This window comes from Neopelma chrysocephalum, unplaced genomic scaffold (genome assembly GCF_003984885.1).
Source record: "Neopelma chrysocephalum unplaced genomic scaffold, ASM398488v2 Primary Assembly neopelma1_43, whole genome shotgun sequence".
Lineage (NCBI taxonomy): Eukaryota > Metazoa > Chordata > Aves > Passeriformes > Pipridae > Neopelma > Neopelma chrysocephalum.
Genome location: NW_020897702.1, coordinates 4,367,814 through 4,393,755, shown reverse-complemented (window position 1 = coordinate 4,393,755; position 25,942 = coordinate 4,367,814). Strand labels below are relative to the sequence as shown.

General features: G+C 39.3%; 1 protein-coding gene across 9 annotated transcripts in view; it reads left to right on the top strand.

Annotated features, from left to right (window-relative positions):
• Nucleotides 1-25,942, top strand: part of MTUS2 (microtubule associated scaffold protein 2) — a 249,671-nt gene that overhangs the window by 79,598 nt on the left and 144,131 nt on the right. For all 9 annotated transcript variants that reach the window (XM_027677805.1, XM_027677803.1, XM_027677802.1 and 6 more), the window contains 3 exons: nt 143-2,729; nt 8,635-8,875; nt 18,125-18,331. In XM_027677805.1, coding sequence (XP_027533606.1) covers nt 447-2,729; nt 8,635-8,875; nt 18,125-18,331 — 2,731 coding nt within the window. In that variant the 5' untranslated portion in view covers nt 143-446. The remainder of the gene's footprint in view (nt 1-142; nt 2,730-8,634; nt 8,876-18,124; nt 18,332-25,942) is intronic.

The following is a 25,942-nucleotide window of genomic DNA, read 5'->3' as shown; positions in this document are numbered from 1 at the left end:
TACTTTGTCCGGGGGATGTACCTGGGAGTGCTGTTGATTTTAACTTAGATTTAGTTAGCATGATTCCTGACATCAGTGCAATGTTGTCTCTTTGGGTTTTTTTGTTTTATTTGTGGTTTGTTGGTTTTTTTTTTCCTCATAGGTTGACTGGATTAACTGGCTGTCATTCAGAAGGAACTTGGCAGATCTATTTTGCATTCGCTGAACCTCTTTACTGCACATCATAAAGATTTCCTAGGTCCAGAAGCTGCGCAAAAGACAACTGAGCAGCACAAAAATGTGACTCTGACAAGAGACTTCAAGTCTTCTGACAATAAATTTTCTACCGATCAATTTCTGGTTTAAATACATAACTGAAGCATGCATAGTAGTTAACCTGGTAGAGAAAAAAGAACTTTCTTATTAATTAGGACTGCCAAAAAACAGCAATCACCTGAAGCTTCAAAATGAGTGGTCCATTAATTCCAAACAAGTCATGTTATGCCCAGCTTCAGGACAACCACAGTGAAATAAGAAATAATAATGAAAGCTTAGTGAGTGTGGGGGATACTAATGCCAACCAAATTGTATCGAAAGTTAGAATCATTGATGAGGATGTTAAGAAACATGATTTGACAGATGAAAGTGGGAATATATATTCTGGAGGAACAGAGAAAGTTACTCATCTGCATACAGAGCAGAATAAACTTCTGACCTTCAAAGACTCACGGACCTGTCACACCAGTGTACAGGAAAGTAAGCTGCCCTCCACCGCAAGCAAGGAAATGGGAAAAGACTGTAGGACCAGCGAAGTTAAGGATATATCAAGGCATATCAGGATTAGCCGAGGACAAAGTCTGTCCAATTTAAAAAGTAGCACAAATGATGCCAACCTGGAGGTTATTTCCAAAGGTGATGTTGACTTCCCCCAGAACTTTTCTAAGGGAAAAATGCCCAGGACTGTGGAGGTGGAGAGAATAAAAAGGCTCTCCTTGGGAAGACCAAGTAAATTCTCTCCTCAGCCTGAAACATTTACAAAAGATTGCATTGGCCGTGTGTCATGTAAACGCCTGCTTTCTGCATCATTGGACTCCATCGACACGTCTCACCATTTGATAGGAAATACAGAGAAATCACAGAAAACATCCACGGATCATTTTCTTGGGATGATGTTTCATCCACTTGACAATACCTCAGAGCAAAATACTGTATTTTATTCCAAACCATCTACCTCAGGGAACAAGAAAATAAGTAAACTAGAAAATGTACCAAATGTTAACATTGAAAGCACACTGCATACTTCTCATTCTCAACATTCAGCTGTTAAGCTCAATGAGATTGTTTGTAAATCAGAAGCACAATTAGGTCAGGGTGATAAAAGTAAAAAACTGGAGCTTAAAACTGCACCATCTTTACAATATAAAAATACATGTCCACAAAAGATAGAGAAAATTATGCTGGTAGAGTTCCTGGGGTGTCAAAGAGATGAAAATACTGCAGTGCAGGAACAGAAAAGCTCTAGGTCTGACACATCAAAATTTCAAGCATCCCATTTTGAAGATACCCGTAATAAAGTAGAGGGACCCTTGTCAAGCCAGGTGGTAACTTATCCTGATGACAAATTGCAAAGTGGTAATGTCACCATCAGTGAGAAAGGGAGAGGAAGCAATGACAGTGACAACAGGGCAACTAGCCAGGATGGTGAGGAATATTTTACTGATGGAGAAGTGGAAACAATATTTCCACTCACCTGTGGTAGTAAATCCACCATCAAAGTGACACCTAGAAAAAATGAAAATTTGCCTGAAGTTGACGCAGGTTGCGCTGAAACAGCTGGTGAAAAAATATCTCTTATACATAATATTAATCCACCTGACAGCAAAGCCTTGAAAGTTAACGAGAATAAACTGATGCTAGTCAAAGAAAGCACTGAGGATGCTGTTGTGCCTGCTTCTGATCTCTCTGATCATCACAGTATGTGCAGTGCAGAGACAGTGTCAAACCAACAACCTGACAGCCACAACAGTGATGTGGAAACCTCAAGTGCTTCAGTTTCAAGTAAAAAAGCAGCTAATGCACAGAAACATCCTCCAGAGGAAGCACCAGAGAGCTGTAATGCTTCAACAAAGGCTGATGTCTTTTTATGTGTCCCAACTCCCGTGCGCTCAGTGGCAACGCTGGATGTTAATGGTCAGCCCACACAATCAAACAGTAATCTGAAGGACCTTTATGCCCTTCATGATGACAAACTGTCAGTCCTACCTCCCATTGACAGCACACAGTTGTTAAATATATCCCCTAAAGTGCCTATCAAGACTGCTTGCAGCAGCGCCATCCCAAAACCTATCCTAGTCCACCCCAAGGGCTCGCCCACAGATAAGGTGAGTGCAGACAGTGACTGCAGTGAAAAGCTGGAAGAAAATGTCGAGATGAAACCTGCCATACCCCGGCCCAAACCCGTGAGACCTAAAATCATCACATACATTAGGAGAAACCCTCGTTCGATAGAGCAGCTCGACCCCTTGTTTGCACCGGCAGGGCTGCCCTTCAATAGCCCAGCATGCAGCATACCCATCTCGACGGAACAGAAGGCATTCAATGGAGGGGACGCAAAGCCCACCAGCATCCTGTATGACAAATTTAAACCTGACCTCCAGAAGCCAAGACTGTTTGGTTCTGGACTAGTGGTGTCAGGAATTAGGCCCCCGGGTCATCACTTTGGTCCAATGAGTGAGAAGTTTCTGCAGGAGGTAAGTTTCTGCAGCTTTGACAGCTGCTTTTGTATTCCAGGTGGTAATCATTTGCTTACTTGTTGCTGCCAGAAGTTGGTTCTCAAACATCAAATAAGAAATAAATCCTACAACAGGGCAATGTGTGATCATTAGAAACAAACTGTACTGTTTCTAGCACAGAGCCTGTTGCAATGTCTTAGCTGTGACTGGAAGTTGTCACTGTGTTCCTCCACTATTTTCCAGCAAATTGGTCACCTGCTAGTATTATAAATAAGGATGTTTAGAAAGGAAAAGACATGCTGAATTGGATAAATGGAATTTCTTTTTTTCCCTGAAGAATAGCTTTGGGAAATGATTGTAATTTGCCCACAGAGACTTTTCCTTCTTAGTGGGAAAGTTGGCGGGTTTTTGTAGACAGAGCACTAGAGGTCTAAACTAATTCCCTTCTGTTTAGCTGTATTGAAACCCAGGGACTCTCAGAGCTCTTGTTAGATTATATATATCATACAGAAAAATATTTACTTTTGACTCATTTAAATGCTGTGCCTTACATTGACCTGCACCTCGAATAAGATTTCTCCTTTCCCTGGAAAGCCATTCTGAGCAGCCAAAAGGTGATGAAAATCCCTCTGGCTCCTGAAACCTCATCATGTTTTTGCCTTGCTAAGTTGGGCAGGAGTTTTGGTTTCCTGAAATCCCTTCTGGGGGGTAAGCACAGTGGAGGAAGGATGAACTTGCATCATAGGTGGAGAAAGGACAGGGAAGAGGAAGCACATTAAGGTCTGGCACGTGCCCTTCCATCTACTGCTTGGGACCTGTAATAGCTCAACAACCAGGCTTTTCATATAAATACTGAAGATAACACAAGTGGTTTTAATTTGAACAAGTCTTTAAAAAAAAGATGTTTTTTTTTGTTCTGTAACTCATGGTGTTATTAAGGCTATTTTACTGCCTGCCTCATTCTACGTACACTATTTATCCAAGGAATAACAAATTTGGTGACAGTGTTGACAACCAAAATTTGGCAGATACCCAAATTAAGATACTGTGTGTGACTGTAGATTGACCCTCATGGCATGTTAACAGGCAATCTACTGAAGTGATCAAGGATTATAGTTATTTTCCCAAACACAGAAAGGACAGTGCCCACCGTCATTTTTACCTCTAACTTCCATTTTCAGCTCTGTCCCTTATATTTTGTGTCCAGAGGAGGAATTACTAAGGTCATTGGGAGTTTGTCTATACCAGCCGTTATCAGTATATCTTCACAATCACCTTGTGAGGTGAGGGAAAATTGCTAAGGTATTATTGTTTAATGCATGTCAATGGAAAATAAATCCAAAATAACCCAGACTGTGCAGCTGTTTTGCTTTTTATAGGGTGACATGACCCTATAAAGACCACAGATGTCTATGACAGTTGGGGTTCAGATAATCAGGCAGGATCAGCAGACACATATGTGAGCAAAGGACAGATTTCTGTGCACAGCTGAGGAATGTTTTTAGCTGGAGAAAGACTCAGGTTGTGGCAAGTCTGCAGCATGGTTTTCTTTAGACTAGGGTTAGAAGTAGGACACATGGTCTGGAGAAGATCCAAAGCATCTTCCCCAATTCCTCCAGAAATATGACTTTTCATGGGTATTTCAGTAAGGGAAAATCTAACCCAAGCAAGCTGCTTGAAGCCGCTGGAGAAGCTGGATTGACTGGAGGAGAGGCTGGGAAGGAAAACTCAGTCAAACTGTTGTTTGTGTTATGAGTTTGCATTAGCCCAGGAGTCAGGAGCTGATAACAGAAGGTGAAATTTGCTCTTTTGGGCTGCCACCCTAAAAGCAATAACCTTGCTGTCCTGCCAGTAAGAGGAATGCAAAGGGGACTGATTTGGCTCAGTATGGATCGAAAGAAAGGAAAATGATCGATCCATGGAAGTGAACAGATGCTTAGAAGAGCAGCTGTGCACAGTATAAGTTCGTAGCAGATGAGTGATCTGTAATCCAAAAGAAACCAATTAGAATGGATTGAGATCAAAATCATTGTGGTGAAGGGAGAGTGTTGAAGACTCAGAGGTTTTGAAGACAAGGAGACTCTCTGTCAGGACGGCTGCTGTCTTGGTGAGAGAAAAAATCTCAGATTGACCAGTTTGCACATCCAGTTTGAGCTTTGGAGATTAGCATTTTATAGCTCTTTACATAGCTTTGATAGGGTTAATAGCTGCTATCAGTTAGACCTGTAATCTCTAAGCACCCTTCAGCTAACTAAATGGTAAGAACAATAAAATATCCCTCCAGGTACCAGGAGCTAGAAGAAATAGGAAGATGCTGTCTTGGACAGGAGACTCCAAGAAAAGACCTGGAGAACTCTATGAGAAGGACTTGAGGGCTGCCTCTGTGCAGTGGGGGGCCTGTAGGGCTCCTAGAGCTGCCTGTGCCAAAGCCCACTTAGGGCACTCAGACAAAAATCCTAGCTCAGCCATGAAGGCACTCCAGCTGTGCTGAGAGACTGGGTCCATAGCAGAATTGAGTTAAGGTTAAATGGGCAGAGACTTGCCTATAGCACTGGCAGCACCTCCAGTGCTTTTCTTTGGAACCTTGGCATGGTGTGTAGGTAGATCTTTTCATGCCTATCTTCATTAAAAAAACCCCCAAAAACAAAAAAACCCAACCAACCACAAACACCAACAAAAAACCCCACCCAAAAACGCTACCGCTCAAGGTGAAATGCGAAATGCTTAACAAAACCAGTCGTTGCCCAGGACAGATCATTGATCTCCATATGCTTCATCACAACGTGGTTTCCCGATCTCATCGTGGACCTTGTCCTCTTCTAGTCAGCACCAATGAGTATTTGTGGTCACTTTGTGTTCCCAGTTGCCTCCATGTGAAGTAACAGAGCAAATTGTGGCACCCAAAGACTATACCCATGCTAGTGAACTAAACAGTGGAATCACATGGCCTCCAAGGCTCATGCAAGGTTGTCTGTATTGCTGGACTGGGAGCACACTCCCCAGCTCTGCCAGCATGTGCTTACCCAGAGGACCAGCATGGATCAGCCTGGTCTGTAGAGTGAGATTTTACCCATACGGATACAGTCCGTGCTCTGTCAGAGTGGTTGCTGGCTCACTTTGCTCACTATTTTATGGCTGCAGCCAAGAGTCCTTGTTCTGGTTGGGGTCTATAAGAAGGTCTGCTGATCACCAGCCCTCCTGCCTGCCTCACCAAGGCTGCTCCTGCCCCATTCAACCACCTCTTTGGGTCCAATCCCCAGCACAGACATCTTTCTGCTCCAGAGACCATAGACTAAACTCTGTTGAAAAGAAGGGCCTACCAAGGAAAAAGGAGCAGGGGAGTTGGTTTTGTGTAGTCCAACCAACAATTTCTGCTCTTAATCTCATTATCTGACTTGCCTGAACCAATGTTACCAGCTCTTTTCCTGAAGAGTTCCCTGAAGCAGACACTTGACAAGCAAATTCTTGCTTGAGGCAACAATGTTGGACAGTGTTATAAATGAAGTAACATGAAGTAAGGTGTTGGGCATCTGTACCTGCTGGCCATGCTGCCAGCTCTGCTTGGGACTATCCAGCCTGGGGAATTTCCTGTATGCTCTAAGTATTTGCTGCACACTTTCTGTCTCTTTCTAACAAATTCATTATATCGGGTGTGTGGGGAATGAGCTGACAGCCACACCCAAGAAAACTCTTGACTGACCTTCTTCTTAGGGAACAGGCTGCAACAGATCTTTTCTTTAAAAGTCCCTGTACAAAAATCTAGTACAGTATGCTAACAGGTCTCATATTAATTCATATCTTTTTGAAGGCATTTAAAATGGCAATAATTTTATACAAGTCTATTGAAACCGGTTGAATTTTACAGTTGGTGTATTCACAGATAAACAGATAAGAAAAGATAATGTGTCTTCATAGCAAGTTTATGTCCTCCAAAACTGGGTTCTTCAAAAAGGAGCATCTAATTCATGAGAGATATTTGAAGAAATTCAGTTGGACTTGATCATCTTAAGGATCTTTTCCAACCTAAATGATTCTGTTCTAAATCCTTTTCACTTCTCTCAGCTTGAGAAGATGTTTTATCATTGTGATTTATTATTTTTGTGTCCATGTTTGTTGCCCTTCTGTGTTACTCCTAGCATACTGTCAATAAAGGAAAAAAAAAGGGGGTAACAGAAGATTTGAATAAACCGACCCAGTTTATAAAAAAAGGTATGGTTTCTATACTTAAAGATTTTCTCTTTTCCTTATACTGAAATACTTGGCATTGGTGTTTTCACTGCCACTTAGATATGAAATGATAGCATGCATAGTGTAATCTGATGGAAATAAATTTATCAGGGAGAGAGAAGATAACTAAGGCTTATCCAGAAAAGCAATCTTATATCTAGAAGTTGAAAGGAAGAAGCCAAACATCTGCAGTCCAAGCCTAAAGAATCTTATATACAGTAAAAAACTACATCCTAACTTGTGCAAATAGGTCATAGGAGTATAATAAAAAAGGAAACAGGAAGATCAAATGGCAGGAAATAGGACTGCAAGTGGAGGAAAAAATATAGAGCAAAAATACAAAGTTCAGTATTTGTTGCATCTGCCCTCCTAGTTCCTGTGCAGAGGCCTCAAAAAATCTATATTTAATAGTTTAAGGCCAATCTTGTCTCTTAGCATATTAAAGATTCGCTAAATTAGGATTAAAGCTCTTGAAGGAATTAGGATCAAAGCTTTTATAGCCAATGTTGAAGTGCATATTCTAATGCTTATAATTGCTAAATAGAAATTGATTTGGCATATTATATGCATCATAACTTACAGCAGAGTTAATTAATTGGCAGTTACATTTTTTCCTAGGTAGCCTGTGGCACTTTTTGATTAATTTTTAAACAAATTTAGTTCAGATTTCCTATTTCCTACGGCTTTTTTTTTTTTTTATCCCCATGGCCTAAATGGGATGACTGAAAAAGTATTCATGAGCCCTTTCTACATTATGATGATATCTCATTTTATAAGAAAATGGTAGAGAAGTTGGACTCTGCTCAGAAGAACAAGTGGTTCTTTGCAAATCTGAGAGATGAAAACTACTGATATTGCTTTGTGCTGTTGCCCTGAGACATGAAGCAGCACAGCAAAGTGGGAGTCAGAGCCCAGCTTGAGTGCAGAAAGATGCTAGGGCTGAATTGAAGAATGAGGTCATTCCTCAGCTGCAAGTTCACTGCTATGAGCCAGTTTGCTGGGAATACTTCCAGCTTGGGACTTACTGTGCTGTCCTCCCAGTAAATGCCCATTAAAATACTGAGAGATTTGTCACTGATTTTAACAAAGCAGCATCTATTTGTGGTAAATAGTAAATGTTTCACATCTGCAAATTTGTTTTTTTTTCTCCAGGGACACATATTACAATGATTATTTGGAGTAAGAACATATAGAGAGTTCTTTTTTTCTCTTAGAAATGATTTGGCAATACAATTTCTCTGATAAAATGAACTTAAATACCTCCAGCTTTATTTTTATCTAGCTAAGTTAAAACCAACTTCTCCTGGAATTGCGTCCTGGTAAGAATATTTTAAATAACTTCTAATAAAAATTCTACTTACACAGTCTCTTGGTGTATCTACCTCTGTAACTAATATAAACTTTCGTGATTTAACAGTAACATCATTTTCACTAATTGAAGGTCTTCCATTTATCTGTTTTATTTTGGAAAAGAGATAAATTCTTTATTTGGGTTTAGTTGTATACTGAGTGTGTAAGGTAGATAATTTTGGAGCATGATTCATTTAGTAAGACCATCACTTTTTGGAAGTTTGGAGTGCTCTGAAGCCTGGATTCACAAGGAGGGAAATTTAGCCTTTATAAGCAATTTAGAGCTCCACATTGTCTGCATATATCAATTTGTTGTATAATATCTGTCTTAATGATTTTTCTGTAGGTTGGGGAAAGGCCTGCGAAAGATGAGTTTTGCCCTCCACCATATACTCACTATGAGGTCCCACCAAGTTTTTATCGATCTGCCATGATACTCAAGCCACAGTTAGGACTGGGTGCAGTGTCCAGGTTGCCATCTGCAAAGAGCAGGATTCTCATTGCAAGTCAAAGATCCTCAGGTAGCTGTCTCCATCAGCAAGGAGAAATAACAAATACTCCCAGCCTCTATCATCCTGATGCTTCAGGTAAAGTATGAACTTTCTTTCCTTTCCTTTTACTGTAGTCACCAATAAGATTGTTTTTTTTTCAGAAAGAAATATCACAAAATAAACAATGTCTTGACCATCTTGGTACTACAAAGCTCCAACAGCACTCTTTGAGATGTGTCTTTTATCCTGCAGCAAGGCTGACTGGGGAGTCTGAGACTTGCGCAACAGTTGTTTAGGAGGTCATTGCCAAAGAAGGAGAATAATTTTCAGTAATTCTTATTGTGCTCCTTTTTATCTTTCTCCCCCTTGTAAATGCCTCAAAAATCTTTGCTTTTGCCCTGCAGAAGATAATGGGACATTTTCCTCCCTCATGAAGGCCCCATCATTTAATCTGAATTTGACATTCCCCCACCATGCTGTGCTCTGAAAGCCTGGGCAGTGTTCAAATGTGCCAGCAGAGACTTGATTCTCTGAAGCCCTGGTATACACCTCCTTGGAGACAACGTTTCTAATACCTTTTTCTTCCCAGTTACTGCCCAGCTCAGCATGACCCTGAGAAGAATTACAGGGGAGGGAAAAACAAGAGAAGAGTTGGAAGAAGTGTATGATGCCATAAGACAGAGATAATAATTACTTCTACAGGACACTTCTTGGTAGGCTGGAAAAGCTTTGAGGTTTTAACAGTGCACATTTAAACAGCAGCAAATTCAGAGACAACTGAAAATCAGTAATTTCCAGAGTGAAACATAGCACCTGTTTAACAGCCTACAAACCTGCAGAGATTTTTTAAAAAGTCGTAAGGGCTTAAGTTATTACTTGGGGTCATATCATGCCTTCTCTTGCACCAGGATGGGATTCCTTCTGATACTCGCTTATTTAACCTGTTCATGAAAAACTATTTATAAAAACCTTCAATATGAGGTCCTGGAGCCTCTGAAAGCAGGACTGCTCTAATGCATTACCTTCTTTACAGTTTAAAGTTTTCCCTAGTGTTTTGCCTAATCCCCTTTGTTGCAGTTTACTTCCTCTTCCATCTGGAGCAGTCGTGGTGTCTTCTTCTCTTTGCAGTTCTTTGAAAACTATTACCCTCTCTCCCCAGTGTCTATTTCTCCATACTAAGAAGCAGGAGAAATTTAGAATGGAAATGCCCCAGAGTGTCTTGACTTTACCCTGAGAAGATAGTCTCCATCAGTAATACTAGTTGACAGGATTTGGGGTTTATCAGAAAATCAAATCCAATCAAATCTCTGTAGCACAGTGTCTGTTGGGACTATCCTTTACTATCTGATCCTGCATCTGGAGTTTATCTACGTTGATGCCATTAGCAGAAACTGACCAAACTCAGCTGTATGTGACTTCTGAGACATTCCAAGATTGCAGGCTGGGTAGTAAATACCATTTCAGCCCTGTGACTTGGGTTCAGTCAGCATTAAACATGAGAATACAGGTGCAGAGTGCAATTGGATCATAATTTCCATTTAAATGAGACTGCAAGAGGCTCTGAGTTCAGGATATGAGTAGGGTAAACAGTTTAGAAGATAGATATGAGAGAAATATACAAGCAGGACCTATTAACAAATAAACTGTCTTATCTGACCCTCAGAAATGAACGTTGCCTTGATTTTTATTCATCCATCATCCATCCATTATCCACATTATCCTGCGTCATTGATGATAGAGGACATGACCTTTCCTTAACCACTTTTAATCCATATAGGAACTTGTCTTGTATATGTTAATTTACTGTCTTCCTATATTATGTGATATTCTACAATTTAAACAGGACCAGCCTATGAGTCCTATTTATTGTCTTTAATAGTGCCTTTAGAAATGCCAGTGCATGAGAAGTATACATGAGGAAATTGCAGTAGCTGTTAGTGTGATTCTATTCCACTGAATTTATATTTCCCAAAATTTTTCATATTTCTTAAAAGTTTTTTGTTCTTGTTATTTTTTTTTTTTTAAATCACTGATTATTTCTTAGACTTTGTCTGTTTTGGAAGTCAAATTTAATTGATAGCTTTCCATAATTTCCTTCCTAAAACTGTTATTTTACTTGTTTCTCTCTAGTCTATTGATACCTTGCTAATAAAGATGCCTCATTGTAGTCCAGTAATTTGTCCATCATCTCTTTCAGGATCCCAAAGTGGGTCTCATCTGGTGTTTGGGCTCTGACTGTTTCTATTGATTTGAAATTACACAAGACTTGTTCTGGAGAGGTTGCTAATGTCTCTAGTTTTCCACTGTCCACCTCAGGACACATTGTTTTCACTTCTGGAATCTCACCTTCCATTTTTCTTGCAAGAGGAAGAATGTGTTTATTTTTTCTGCAACATTTTATTCTGTTGCAAAGTACTTCTCACTGCTTTCTGTTGATTCAATACTTCCCTTTATTTATCTTTCCTTTATTTCTGATATCTTATTTTGGTTTCTTTACATTCTTTTTTTTTTTTTGGCATTTATTTCCCAATTATCCATTCAAGATTGGCTTATAATCACCTTTTCCTTGACCAAAGCCTTTTTCCTTGTATGCCTCAAATGACTTAATCTTTCTCTCAGCAACATATAACTTCATAGGTCAGCTTAGCACTCTTTTTGTCTTTAGTACTGCCTTTTGAGAAGAATTAATTGCTCGTGAAAGAGGCTGAAGTGACAGAAGATAGGACAATTCTGGTATAGGAGTGCAAAGGCAGCAGAGAACTAGTTCCTATGCCTGTGCCCACAGCAGTGGACACAGACCAGAGATGAGTCCCTGATTGCCATGAAGGGGATGGAGGGGACAGCAACCCCTGGCATGCAAGAGCGGTTGGGGTGCTGACTGGAGGGGCTCAGAGTAGGGCCAGGCACAGTTTAGCCAGTTGTGTTAAGGTACCTGACACCGTTTTCAACCATTCTCCCTTAATTTGGCAATTGGTTGTAGTATTAAACTTTGATCTGCATTATTGGTTTTGATACAATATTTGAAAAGCAGGATTAAACGCAGCTTTGATAGAGTCATATTTACAAACACAAGAAAATGAAATGCATGAACATATGGTCAACATACTGGAAGCAGAACCAGTAACACTTGCTTGTGGGTGTTGTGGGATGTGAGGGCTTGGGTGACTGTAGCAAAAGCAGTTAGAGTGTAGGGGGTATTTTTGCCTTCAAGATTGCTAATCAGCATCTCTTGCAGCTTGATCCTGAGCTTTTAATCCAGTTTCCAATCCTAGTGATTTCAGTCCTGCCCTGAGGTAATGGAAACAGAAGGATCTAGCCAGTTGCCATGCAGTGACAAAGTGTGAGGTACCATGGAGTCTTTTAAATGGAAATCGCCATGTCACAATATCAAGGACAGCAGCAGTGCCTCATAATGAGGATTTTATTTCCCTTTGCCATACCATTCATAATGTAGCAGTTTGGTTAAGCAGCACTGATAAGCTGAGTGGTTTGGACCATGTATAATACTCATAAAACTGATTCCAAAATAATTGATAATTAAATCCCTGAACTGCTTGATAGACTGCAAGTACTACAAGTATGTTAAAGGTTTTGTTATTTTTAAGTTATGCATAGTAGAAAGTAAAATAGTAATGAGTGTTCCCTCAAGTGACCTCTAAGCGTGATGCCTAAAATGTGATTTGAGTAGAGATCCTTCTTCATCTGTAGGATATAAGACGTATAAGACGTGGTGGCATTGGCTACAAGTTCCTTATTAAGCAGTGTTGCTCCTGAGGTGATGCTTTGCCTCAGATGGGTAGGGAAGAAGCCTGACTGTAGGAAAAAGTATTCTGCAATGTAGGTAAGATAGGAAGGCATTGAATTGTGATATACTTATAGGTGCGAAAGAGTCTCCAAAAGCTTAACGTTTGTTAATTTTATGTAAATTGACTCTGCTCTTTCTGTGGGAAACTTGTAATTCAAAACAAGCATTGAAGGATATCGTGTCTATAACGTGTAAAATATTAATATGTTTTCCTTGGTTATAAAGACTTCTTGAAGCAAGTGTGTTAGGATTTGCATTCATTAGCTGATTATTTTTAAGGAATTAATGTCTGATTTTAAAAAGTATAACAGAGATCTCATAGTTAAAACTTCACTTTAATTATATACCCATTAATTTCACTTAATTCTGCATTTTTCAGTAGTCTTTACAGTATTTTTTTCTCAAAGAGTGAGTTAATGAAATGTTGTTTCTTTATCACCTCCCTGTATATAAAATTTGTCAGTCCTGAGGGTCTAGATGCTCCTCTCATTTCTAAGCAAGCCAACTTTTGATAAAGATAGAATTTACACATAAATCAGGACAGCAATGTTTCTCATTACTCAGACAGACATAGATACATACACTTATTTGTGTCTTTGCGTATGTATAATGTATTTCATCATGAATGCTATGATATGTCTACAGCTTTCTCCCAGTAGGAAAGCTTTATTTTCATGTTTATTCTCAGGAATACCTAGGAATTGAACATGTAAATGAGATTTGAGGATAGAAGAGGAGTTTTGAGATTACTTCCTGAAATGTTGCCTCACTGATGCACCAGCTCTGTGCTTAGCTTATAGGTTTGCAGTCTGAGGTACTTGGATTTGAACTGGCAAGCTTCTTAATTGTTTAAGGAAAGAGATGACAAGGGGAGAATTCACAGAGGAAATTATTCTCTGTCCTTTACTATTCTGCAGAGTTTTCAGTTGGCACTCTGCTTTCTTTGAGAGAGCAATCTGACTATTTCATAAAGAAAAATCAAGTGTTCAACGACCCACACGCACTTCCTCATGGTTTTTTTTAAGGACATCGTGATCTTGCTTGAGACATAGCCATCTGCCACCCCTCAGCTCCCAACAATTACTATGTCTTCAAAGAACAAATACAGTCTGTATGACTGTTGTACCAAAGTGCCATTCATAAGAACAGTATCTCTAACAATCTGGGTGTAGCAGCAGGCAAATACTTCATACCCTACCTCCTCCCAAGCATCATCACTGGCTGGGCACCCACAGCACTTGTGAGCAGCAGCTAAGCAGCAGCTAGGCAGATGGGATGCAGCTCTGGTGCACAGAGAAGTGTTCTTGTTGCTCTGGGCTTTTGGTGACAAAGGCAGTGAGTGAGATTCAGGCACTGGCAATTCCTGTGTTGGAAGTTTCTGAGGGATGCTCCTGCTTTGCACATTAGCTGCAAAGCAAACATAGACATTTTCAGTTTGAATGAATTGTGAGATGACAAATTCTTGGGGTGTTGAGAATGTGCTAACCAGTCTTGGTTTGCCTGGGAGGTGGGAAGATACAGAGCAACTTTTTGGAGCTTTTAAATCTGAATAATGAGGAGATGAGCATTTGCTATCACATCATTATGGACTGGCCCATCAGAAATTATTTGATATTCAGCAGTGGCAACTGTTTTGCCTTTGGAACTGAATTGTCCCAGGCTTGACAGGGTAGCTGGGCACAACCTGCTCACTACTGTTTAGATGTAAATTTTTGAAGCCTCAGTTCTTGTTCAGAGAGAAATTGTTATGTCTATAACAGGGAAACCATAAAGCTAGTGGCAACAGAATAGGTTTCTCACTTGTGCAATTTGGTTTTAATGCACAAAGATACCAATGAGGTGGGTTAACTCTGCTTGTATTATCTCTGATTAATGCAGTGACCTTGCAATTAAGTTTTTTGCCCCAGATTCCCCAATATGAAATGAGAATAGTGATGTTCAGAATATCAGAAAGTGAGAGAAAATGTCATCTAATCATTAAAGTTTTAACAGAAATGCTACTAAAAAAAAGGCAAAGCAAAACAAACACAAAAACCCTACACAAGATAACAAAGGCTTGCCAAGGATCCCTGAATTGTGGAGTTGAAGTCTTGAACTACTACTCTTTTTCATAAGAAGATATCTGCGTAATTCCTTTTTTTAATTTTTCATTCATTTCAGCTAAAACATATTTCAGATTTCACAGAGAAGTCACATGAAAATTGCTTCTCAGACGTGCATGAAGATGTGATTCATGTGTGATGGGGATGCACGAGAAGTGTAGCTCAGACCTTTCTGCAGTCTCCCCAGGCACATCTAGTTTGTGTCAATCAGTCCATACCTCAAAATGTTTTCGTGTTTCAGATTGGGAACAGCTTGAAGCGTCAAAGAAAATCACTCCTGTGCATACAGACAACAATACTTAATTCTATAATTAGCTTCAGGCAGTGAGACAATTGAAAAGATTTTTTGCCAATTTTTTTACTTATTTTGGCAGATTTTTATTAGAATGAAAGCTGCTCATTAAAATAACTTTTGTTTTGAACTCACAGACCTTGTTTACAGGAGTACTTCTATACTTTTAAAAAAGAGAAATAAGGAACATCTGTGATAAAACTTGATATTTAGAACAGAAAATACATACAATAGGCTGATGCCTCATGTATTTTAATGAGAAAGAAGACACAAAATTACTTAGCTTTAAGGATTTGAATGCATCCCTAATGAGGATAATGTCCTGCCCTCAGGTCTTCATGGTACAGAAGAACTGGATTACAAAGAAGAGGAGTGAAAAATAGTTTAAGGTTGATGATGAGTTCAAGATGCAAAATGTTGTTAGTTCAGGGAGAATTTGAATTGAAGTCATAAACTAGAAACACATGCGAAAGTGTGAGAAAAAAAGCACTGAATCCTCTGCCCGAGTCTGGGAGAATGACTTTAAAGAAAAGGTAAAGATGATGGCTGGGCAACTTGTCATCTAAAACCTTCTGGTTTTAAGGAAATTATTCTTCTTCAATGGCACACATGGTGCTTGGTGTGTTGTGGACTACAGGCACTTGGTTGCACAGTGGTGCAGAGAACAGGCCGTACGGGGACTTGTTGTGGGCATCCCTGTGGTTGAGCTGGGGATGTGGGAATCTCAGGTGAACCTCACTGCCCTAGGGCAAGCACATTTGAAATGCTTTTTGAATAAAGCCATTTCTAACCACTTTACCCCACTGCCCCGTTGGAATTTCCCCTATTTTGTTCCAGGAAATCTGTGATATTTATAGTTTTTTTGCTCTAAAATGATAAAATCTCTCCCTCCACCTCAATTTTCAGAGATTCTTATGTAGTCTAAGCATGTTGGTACATTTTTGGAAACCTGTAAAACCCACAAGAGACAGTCCTATACCTTCTCCCTGCTGCCACTGACCTGGGCAGTTCCTTGCTCCTGCAGCTGCTTGCCGTGAGTACTTGGCTCTGCTTCGAAATCTGGATGCTACCTGAGCATGATCCTGTCACTGATGTGACACATGGAATATTTTGCAGTGGGCAAGGAAGAAGTCTGGCTTGAGGGTATTTTGATGATAGCCATAAAACAGCTGTAATAGATCACTGTCAAAGCAATGCTGCACAAGCCTGGCAGTAAACTGATGGTGACCATCATTGCTTATCTCTTCTTGGTGCTGATATGCCTGCACTGCCCTTCACCTGGAACTCACAGCTATCTCTGAGCCCATCTTCACACCATCAAAATGAAGCCAGATTCAGGATCAGAGTCCAAAATTGCCTCTGTTGGTGCCAGAGAAGTGAATGGGGATTTTAGCAGTCTTTTATTACACACTATAGATACTTGTTATTTCCCTTTGGATTACTCTGCACAGCATGTAGTGCTCTCAGCTGGTAAAGGTATCCATCTCCATGAGTCTTAATAAAGGGCTCAGCTTGGGAAAAGTGCATACAAAAATGCATTTTTAAGAGCCTAGAGTACATAAATTGCTTTGTTTGTTGAGCAAGGAGCATTTTTTGATGTCTTTATAGGAATGTGTTTTATAGGATAACAAAACTCTTTTTAGCTTGGTATTATATATATTTCTATTTCAAAAGAAAAGGCTTAGTTTTGATAAACAAAGCTTAGCATTAGTATTGTGAGGAGGTACACAACTATCTTTCAAAATCCCCATAACACTTTTCTGCTCAAAGGAGTTAGTCTTGTTTTCTCTAAAGTCTCTGCAAAGTGTAATGCTTCATTAAAATTAATAAGGCTGTGACCTACATAGTTTACAAAAGAATTAAATACGGTAATAATATGAAGACCATATTCTTACTGTGCAGTTAATTTGTGTTTTTCTTTATATTATGAAAGTTCATTTCTTCCTTTGAAGTATGTGTCAGGCTAGTGTACAAATAGTGTTCACTGAATAAGAATGGGAAAAGGGTGACTTTGTGGCCTTTTCTGGCATAATATGTTGATAGTTTTTAATGATGCCTTGTCTCCTGTCCCACTAGTCCTGATGACTGCTGACTCAAGCATCAGTTTTTGGAGAATGTTGTTAATGTTTTTTAAAAAAATATGTTGTCAAATCTAAAAAGAAAAATTCTGTCCAAATTTATATACAGTTGAGGTCTAGATTCACTTGGTATCCAGACCTTCCAATCAAAAACAAACTCTAATCTTTGGTCCCTGGCCTTAAAGACAATCTTGCCATGCTCATGGACCTTTGGCCTGTGAGGACAATGTGGAGCATTTATGAACCTGTGTTGTGGATTTGCCTAGGAAAGTTTGCCTAAGCAAGAGCAGCAGAATACGGATTAGGACAGAAGCTGAAGACAGGTGACCAGTTAGTTTTTACCACAGGCAGATATGGTAGCTGAACTACTGTTGCTGCCTAACTTCATGTGTTATAAACTTGCCATTGGCAGTTGTCTGAGACTTGGTTGATGTCACTCACATAGGATGATGGCTTAATGGGAAGAAGTCCATCAGTGGAAATGGCTGGTGGAATGTTAAAAAAGTACAACTTTATGGGTCACATCCTTGTCCCCAGGCTTGGTGCAAGAAAAGTGAGTTTTCTTTTAGAGAAATTTGAAAGAAAACTTCAAAGAAGTGTTTTCTTTGATGGAAAAAAAAGAAGTCCTGTGTCCTTGAAGAGGACTGTTGGCAGTCTACAATAGTTTCCAAAATTGGAGGTTATGCGTAGTGTGTTTGTCTCTGTGTATGAGGGGTTTTTTTAATTGGCACATAGCAAATGTAAAATTAGAAAGTGATACAGCATTAAAGAAGATAACATTGAAAGAAATTCTTAGCAGCATTGAACTATATTACTTTGCTGGAAGTTTGAGTTATGCCTCATGGGTACTTGGCACATTTTGTATTTTAAAAATTATTGTGACCTGTAACTTTTCCACCGAATGTCTTTTTAGTGCAGCAAAGGATAAGACATCACTGCAGTTTGATCAGCCATTAAACCTGTATTCCGTCTTAATACTGCCTTTATGTAGGTGGGTGTTACAGGAAATGATCAGTATCTCCCAGTTTAGTTTATTAAAAAAAATTTATTTCTTTTTCCTTCTTTCAGTCGATCTTAAGAAAGGATCATGTCCAAGTGCTGCAAAATCAAATCTTCCCAAGCCCTGCCAGTCTGGACTTCGTCCTCCAGGTTATTCACGGTTGCCAGCAGCAAAGCTGACTGCATTTGGTTTTGTCAGGAGCTCAAGCGTATCCTCTGTCTCCAGCAACCAGTCAAACGACAGTGCTCAGAGTGATCAAAGCAGGACAACTAACCGTAAGTCCAAGAAGTGCCTTTCTTTCTGGAGGGATAGTAAATAGTTGTATTTCAGGATTGTCCAGGTTGGAGTTTCTGTCTAATTTAAGACTAATGAAATCTGTGCAGTACTCACTAATCTCTTTTGTGCCACTGACTTTATTTTGCTATCTTGATTTCTGAGTCAGATTTATTTTTAAAAATATTACTAATAATTATTAAATATTAACAAATATTTAGTAAATATTAAATATTTAAAATATTAATAGGTGAATAGGGGTTGACTGTACATCGCATAAAGAAGTGGCTGGTTTCCCTGATACAGAGAAGATCCCATTAAGACTGAACCTGAGGCATTTTTTCTATTTTGTTTTTACCTGGAACATCCCTTCTTACAAGATGAAATAATAAATAAACATAGTAAACTGTGTATGGTAAATAAGTGGCAGCCAATGCAGAGCAGTTTAGGACAAAGATTATCTAAAATAAGCAATATAGTCTTTCTCATCTTCTTTTCTTCTACTTCTTAATAGTCAGTATAATAAACTCAGTTTAGAAATCTGAGCAAATAATATGAGCTGGTGATATGAAAGCGATCAGAACCGATATCATAGCTGTTGTTTCATCTACCAGACTTTGAATGATCCCATGGCAGAAATGTAATTCCAAATCCTATTTTCTGTAAGGGCTGTTAATTTCATGAAGTACAAAATAATCCCCACTGAATCGTGCAGTCCTTTGGAAGAGCGCGCATGCCCTGGGCTCAGAGCATAAAGGGGGATTGAGGAATTTTCATGCCCATTTTTCTTTGAAGACTGGATTGAGCCTGAACTGTGTCAATGTCAAAGCAAGTGATATCAGCCTGGGAGGGTTGCAGATGGGGCCACCAGGTGATATGAAGCAGCAAAAGAGACAAGATGCTCCAGTCTCCTAAATCCTTCACTGTTTGTATTACTTTGAAATTAATTAAAATAAATACAGTGAAAATAGTTTAAAACCCTAAGGATTTTCTCTTTCTCCCTTATATAGGGTGATTGAAATGCTAAAGACTAATGTGAGTAGGGACTTCTAACTTTTCCAGTGCTCCCAAACATGCTTGTATCTTGTTTTACTGTTGCACCGATCATTCATTTCTGTTTATTTCCTAATAAACCTTACTTTTAGAGTATTCAAACTCTTTTACTTTGTGCTTTTACCCTACATTTATGCCTTTGGAGGGCTTTTCCTTTTATCTGTTGTTGTAATCTTTTAGTGTTTGGTTACCTAAAACCTGTGTTGGGGACAGAATTACCTGATTTCTGATAAGATATAAGCCACATCTCTGCAAGGAATGTTGTTGTCTAGCAATTTGAGGTATGAATCTGAAAAAAATTACATCTATCCATGAACACAGTAGATGCATACAGCTTATACAGCTGAGAATTCTCTAAAAGGAAAATACTCCAAGGTGTTGAAGTTGAGTCAGTTGATTTCCATTAAAAAAACCTGTGGAAGAAGCATTAATAATCTCAGACATAGAAAGTTACATCTGACTCTTCAGTTCTCTTAAAAGAAGTTGATTTTGTTTATATATTCTGGTGTACTTTTATATTATATTTGTATATTAAACCCATAAAAACTGAAACCATATTCCAGCCACTGGAAGGATGTGGAAGCATTTGGTTTCAGCTGACTTTGTTGAAGATGGTAACTCTCTTTAATGTCGGGATCAGGATGTTGTAACCAATTTGTGCATATTACAAGAAAGGTTTTGATGGATATGAAAATTACCCAAGGGGAGTGTTCTGCTTGTACAAATTCATGTAGAGATGAGCACAGCCCGTCACCTGATGAAAAATAGCACCTATAACTCTGCTCTATCTGCCTTGTGAGAGCAAGAGAATGAGCCACTCCTCATGGTCTCCTTTGTCACATGGTTCCTGTGACATGCACAGCTGTCCACCCCAGAATTCTTTTATTTGTCTTTAGTTGGACAAGGGTGAGAGAAGAAGAAGGTGTGTTGCCAAGCAGGTGAGGGCACATCTCGTGTTTAGGGTGCCAGCCCTCTGGTAAGTCATCACACAAAATGACGCTTAGCATCTCATGCTTACTTTGTATTAAAGGCAACACAACTCCTGTTCATCATTCCTGATAGGGCAGATAGGTAGGAAGAAAAAATTGTTTCTTTAGTGTTGATTTATTAACTTTCATAGAAATGTTATCAGTGTGAAACTGTACCATCTTTTTCTATTTATAGTCCATGTGCCAGCAAGAGTTAAATTAGTTGCCCAACACTCAGGGAGCACAAATTAGTTGTTTTCCATTCTACCTCATCTTATTTAACACAGAGCAGCAATGCACTTCAATATGCACAGAAAGGATGTAGGTAAGAAGTATTGCCTCAGTAATCTTAGCATGACTTATTATTTCTTCCCTTCACTGTCAGCTGGAAGAATGATTTTATTTAAATTAAATAAATAGCTGATTCTATAGATACTACCTGAGATCATGTCTTTGACTAAATCAGGTTCCCTAGAGGGCAGGATAAAGTTTTACTGTTAATTTTCTAGCTCAGTAGGGTAGAAAATGCAAAACGATCTAGCTTTAGGAATCTTCAAACATACGTAACACATTTTCCCATTTAAGCAGCATCTCTGTGTGTCAGGGAGACAGAAGTAGTTGATAACATCTTACAAGTATATTATAAATAGAGGAGCTGCTACCGTTGTCACTCAAGGGGCTCACCTCAAAATCATGACGTATTATAAGTTACTAAAAAGCCAATGACTATGGCTAGATGAGAGAAAAACAGTGGTTTATTTTAGGGAAAGAATGTTTTAGGATAAACAGTGATTCTTTAAGGGCCCCTAGTGGGATCCTTTTCTTGCTTTTCTCTACTCCACCAGATGTCTTGAGGTGCTAGCCCTTCCCAAACACATTTCTTTTCATAAGTCCTAACCAGTGTCTCTGTCTAAAGAGTTTAGACAGAGTTTAGAATAAGGAGACGTGATGTTTGTGTTGAGGGGAAGTTTGTTAATGGAGCTGCAATGCGGCAGCTTTATTCTTCACCAGATTTCTCCCCTTCCTGTAACCCCTCTAAGAGCAGTAAGCCTGGATGTGCACAGAGCCTGTGCTATGCTCCTTGGTTGACTTTCTGGCGATACCTCGCATTTTCAGGTTGACTCAATTAAATGGAATTTTCAACAGTGGTACTGTGCTCTTTTCCCATGGTAGAACAGGGCACACTGTGTGTAGCACTTGCCTGTTTGTCCTCTGGTCTTTATTGGAGTTCTGTCCCTGGATTGTGAGTAGAAGCCAGATTGCTGTTCATCAATAACATGCCAACTGTGATAGTCGTGCCACCAGCTGCTAATCACGATCAGTCATAATAGGGCTCTGCTCCTATGAGGTCCTACTCAATTTCATGTTGAGGCTGAAGGGAGAGCTCTGGTATCCAAACTGCTCAACATCTCACCAGCTTCTGTGGCAGGGAACTGACCTTCAGGCCGGAGTCACTGGTCTGTTTTGGCCATTTAAAATCCGCTTTTTGGTGCCTATATGTGGTTTGCACACAGGGAAGCTAGGGTCTGTGAAGCTCATTCATGGTGATAGTGGCATATAAGGCAGCTTCTCACTTAGCTGAAGGAGGTGAGATGTAATGTCAGAAGCCAAAGACCATTCCAGTTCAAAGCTGGGTTCTAGGATGGATCAGGGGAGCTCACCATGGATCACCACTGCCGGTCCTGGCCTGTTCAAAATGAAATTGTTAAAATGGTTCAGGGTGAGCTCTTTGTTCAATATGGAGGACAAGGGCAGTTGTATTTGAATGAAACAACTCACAGAAGTGGAGGCAGTGAGAGCTCACTGTACCAGTGGAGGTGGGGGTGTGTGGTGTGTCCATCCTTTGTTGCTACAAATGTTCCTCTCTGCTCAGTGTGGAGCCTGCAGCTACCCCTGCCACTTTCACACCTCCCATCCCATGGCTTTCCACATCAGAGCAGCTTTATACCACAGTGCAGCAAGGCCTACATGATGTCTTCTGCTTGGGAAAAATCAGATGGTCTGACACCTGATGGACATCTGGGAAACCCCAAGCTGAGGCTCAGCTGCAGGTCCTGCTATCAGCCCTCCCCAGGTTTTTTCTGTGCCACAGATAGGTTTGTCCACTAATATTTTTGTTAAAGATTACCTGAAAAATTCAAGTTTACAGTCAGCTCTGGCCTATTACTTTGGAGGTTTTCAAAAATGCATGATATTTTAAACCATTATTCTTTATTTAGATGAAGGGGGTTTTGTCAAAAACCTTTCTGCTTGTTTGCAGTCTAAGTTGGCTAGAATTGAAAAATTCAGATAGTCCAATCTAAGAGGAGGGTGAATGTATTCTGCAAGATATGAGAAAAAGTGAATGACTAGAAAGTCATGTTGAGGTTCAAACCAGCATGATTTGGAAGTGAAAGAATTGTGTAAACATAAAGAAAAACTCATAAATAACTAATTTATAACAAAATACTTAACTTTGTGTAATTTCCCTTGGAATTTTAAATTCACTATGTTGAAGTCTCCTTCAATAAAATTTGCCTAAGAGATTCATGTCATACACCAAAGGCCCACAGTTGTGGGATGTGGTTCCTGGTATTATCTTGTGATTCTGCAGTGCGGTAATATGATGCTCAGACTGTAACTTCTGTTTTACTATTTTGAGGGGCTTAGAGTTCTCTCACTTGCTTGTATCTGCATTTTAGTGATCAGCTGAATACCCTGCTCATGTAATTAGCTTTATGTACTTCATCAGAATAGACTCTAATGTTTGTAAGTACCACATGGGAAAGAGTTTGTTAAGAACTGTGGAAGAGTTTGATGTGTGGAGAATTTGAAGGACGGAGTGTTCAGAATGAGTTAAGGTATAGTAACTGCCATGAGTTTTGGAAATGGAGAAATGTAGGTATAATTTCGGGAAATACTTCATAGTCATAAGGTCTACTAGTCTGTTAAATAATCTTCCAACTCAAGTGATGCAATCCCTGTTGCTCAAGACTCTTAAAATAGAATAATAACATGGTGTTAGAGGCAACTCTTCTCCAGTGAGGCACTAGACTAAAAGACATAATGCTATTCAATATCTACTCACAGCTCTGAATGCTGAAGTGATTTCTTTTCAGACTGAACAAGAAAATGGTAGTGAATATTTCAAAACTTGTTTTAGTATCTCATGACAGCTATTGCTTTGTTAAAAATTATAGAAATATGAAATTGCATGTTTTATGTAAACTTCCATGATCCCTTCTTCAACATGTTGAATTTCTCACTAGTTTTTGACCTTGCATTCCCCGGCCTTGCTAAATGTTGAATTTCCATTCTAATAAGCAAAAATGTCAAAGTGTCAGATTCAGGTGGGTGGAGAAATGAGGAAATTAAAGTGAGAACAGAAGCCTTGAATAGATGCCTAATTACCTTCAAAATGGGTAGAACATTCAAAATTGTCACATGGTAGACAGGTATACTAAGTGTTCTTAAATACATAAGTATTATGTAAATACAAAGAATTTCCTATATGAAAATACGTTCCAATCATTTTTATGACTGATTTTCTGTTTAGTTTTCTACCTGACAAATTCAATTTTTTTCCCCTTCTGATCTTGTTCTGATATTAGTATTTTGATGGAAGAATCACTTTATGCCATCATTTCTCTGTGAATAGGACTAAAATAGAACAGTATTGAGTGATGATTCTCAGCTTTGTGGGCAAAGCATCTGGAAAAATGCAGTATGTCATCCAGGAAGAGCAATGGCTAAAAGACATTTTAGCCGCCTTCCAAACTCGCAGCATTTACTTGTCATACTCTAGTTGTTAAAGGTGGGCAAAAAAACCATTCAAAGAATGACTTGGAGGTGTAGGCACAGAGGTTTCTCTGTGTTTGCAGAGACTGAAACAACAGTGCTGAATTATAAGTTGTCCATTAAATTCAGTGGGCTTTAGCTATGGTGCTTGTGATCGTACTTTAAATATGATAATATTTTAATAGCTTAGATAATGTTTTTGCTATCTACACTGTTACCTCTTTCCCTGCCCATCAGAACACACAGCAGAGGGAAGCAGTTCCACACTAGGAAGATCTGTACCACCCCTTGCAATGATTGAGTACAGACAGGAAGATCAAGCTGGTTTGGAAATGCAGAAGTACTTTTATATGAAGATGCCAACCAGAAATATAAAGGAGTTTCAAATTTGCTGAGCTTAAGTTTGTCAAAACCAAAAAAATCCATGAAACTCTCAATTCTGCAAAGCTCGCTTGTTATGAGCAAAGAACTGTTGAAAGAATTTTGCCAAGTTCTCATGCCAGCTCAACTCAACAAAGTGCTTAATCATCATGTATGTTATTGTTATAAAGTGCCATATAAAATCTTCATTTTTAGGTGTAAGACGGCTGGTCTGGGAGATTCTGTGTCTGTGTTCTAAAATTGTCCTGGCTCAGACCTGGCAGCTCCAGTTCCAGGTTTTGGCACTTACTTCTGTCTGGCTTTTTAAAAGTGGCTTAAATTATCCACCTCACTTTCCTGTCCATAAAATGGGGTTGGGAGAGTACAAATGTTTGAACAGGTATTGGGTAATAGGGCAAGAAGTAAGAGATGGATAGTGGCAAATCCATTTCCACACAGGATTATTTGACTGATTATGAGCACCTAATTTAGTCACTACAACTCTTAGTGTTTAATCTGCAGAGGGTAAAAAGTAGTTCAAACCACTCGCACACCAGGCTGCCAGACACCAGTTTCACTGGAGAAGGTAGTGCATTGCCCCATGATTAGATTATTCCCATTACAGACACCCAAAGTGTGTCCATTCTTTAACTCTGTGGGGAGATGTTCATGAGATGTCAGTCTCATGCGTGTAGCTACTTTGGCAGCCTGCTTAGATACCCCTAATAATGGGTGCTTTCATCAGCACCTTCTTTATTTTAAAGGTATCCAGTGGCTGGTTTTGTGCTGCCATGGTCAATAGGAGATCATGACTACTTTGTTTATTGTAGTATAATGAACTTCATTAATTTCTTAGACGGATACAAAGAAATCAGTGAAATAGTTTCTAAAATTTCTGGATCTTTAGATCACATTTTCTCAAATATCTAGTCTTTAGGGATCCTGAAGGGTATCCCATTTGATACAGATGTGAGGGGTCACGAGGAAGAAGAGAGCTGCTGGTGGAGTGTGAATTTTATGGTCTACGGGAAAGCCTCAGTCAGTCCAGAGCCAGTAACAGGGACGAGCACAATATGTATCTTTCTGGGGACACGCAGCACTTGGAACAGTGGCACTTAAAATGTCCTTTTGAAAATATGAAGGCAAGCATCAGCTGGAACATGTCTGTCACATCCAAATTAAAACCGTTTTGAAGACCAGAAAGCTGACTATAAATTGTCTCCTTTTCCTACTCTAATCTTCCTATTCTATCTGTTGATGGGGGAAATACTCGTTTAGAAGTGAACCCTGTGGGTATTCATCAATATGAATTAATCTTTTAATTTAGCCCAAAGAGAAAATAAGAAGTAAAGCTTTGAAGAAGTGAGAGCTCATCCATTTCTCTTTTTCTTTTTTTTTCTTCTTTTTAAAAATTTTTCTTTCTTCCTTTTTTTTTTTTTTTTTAATATCCATCAT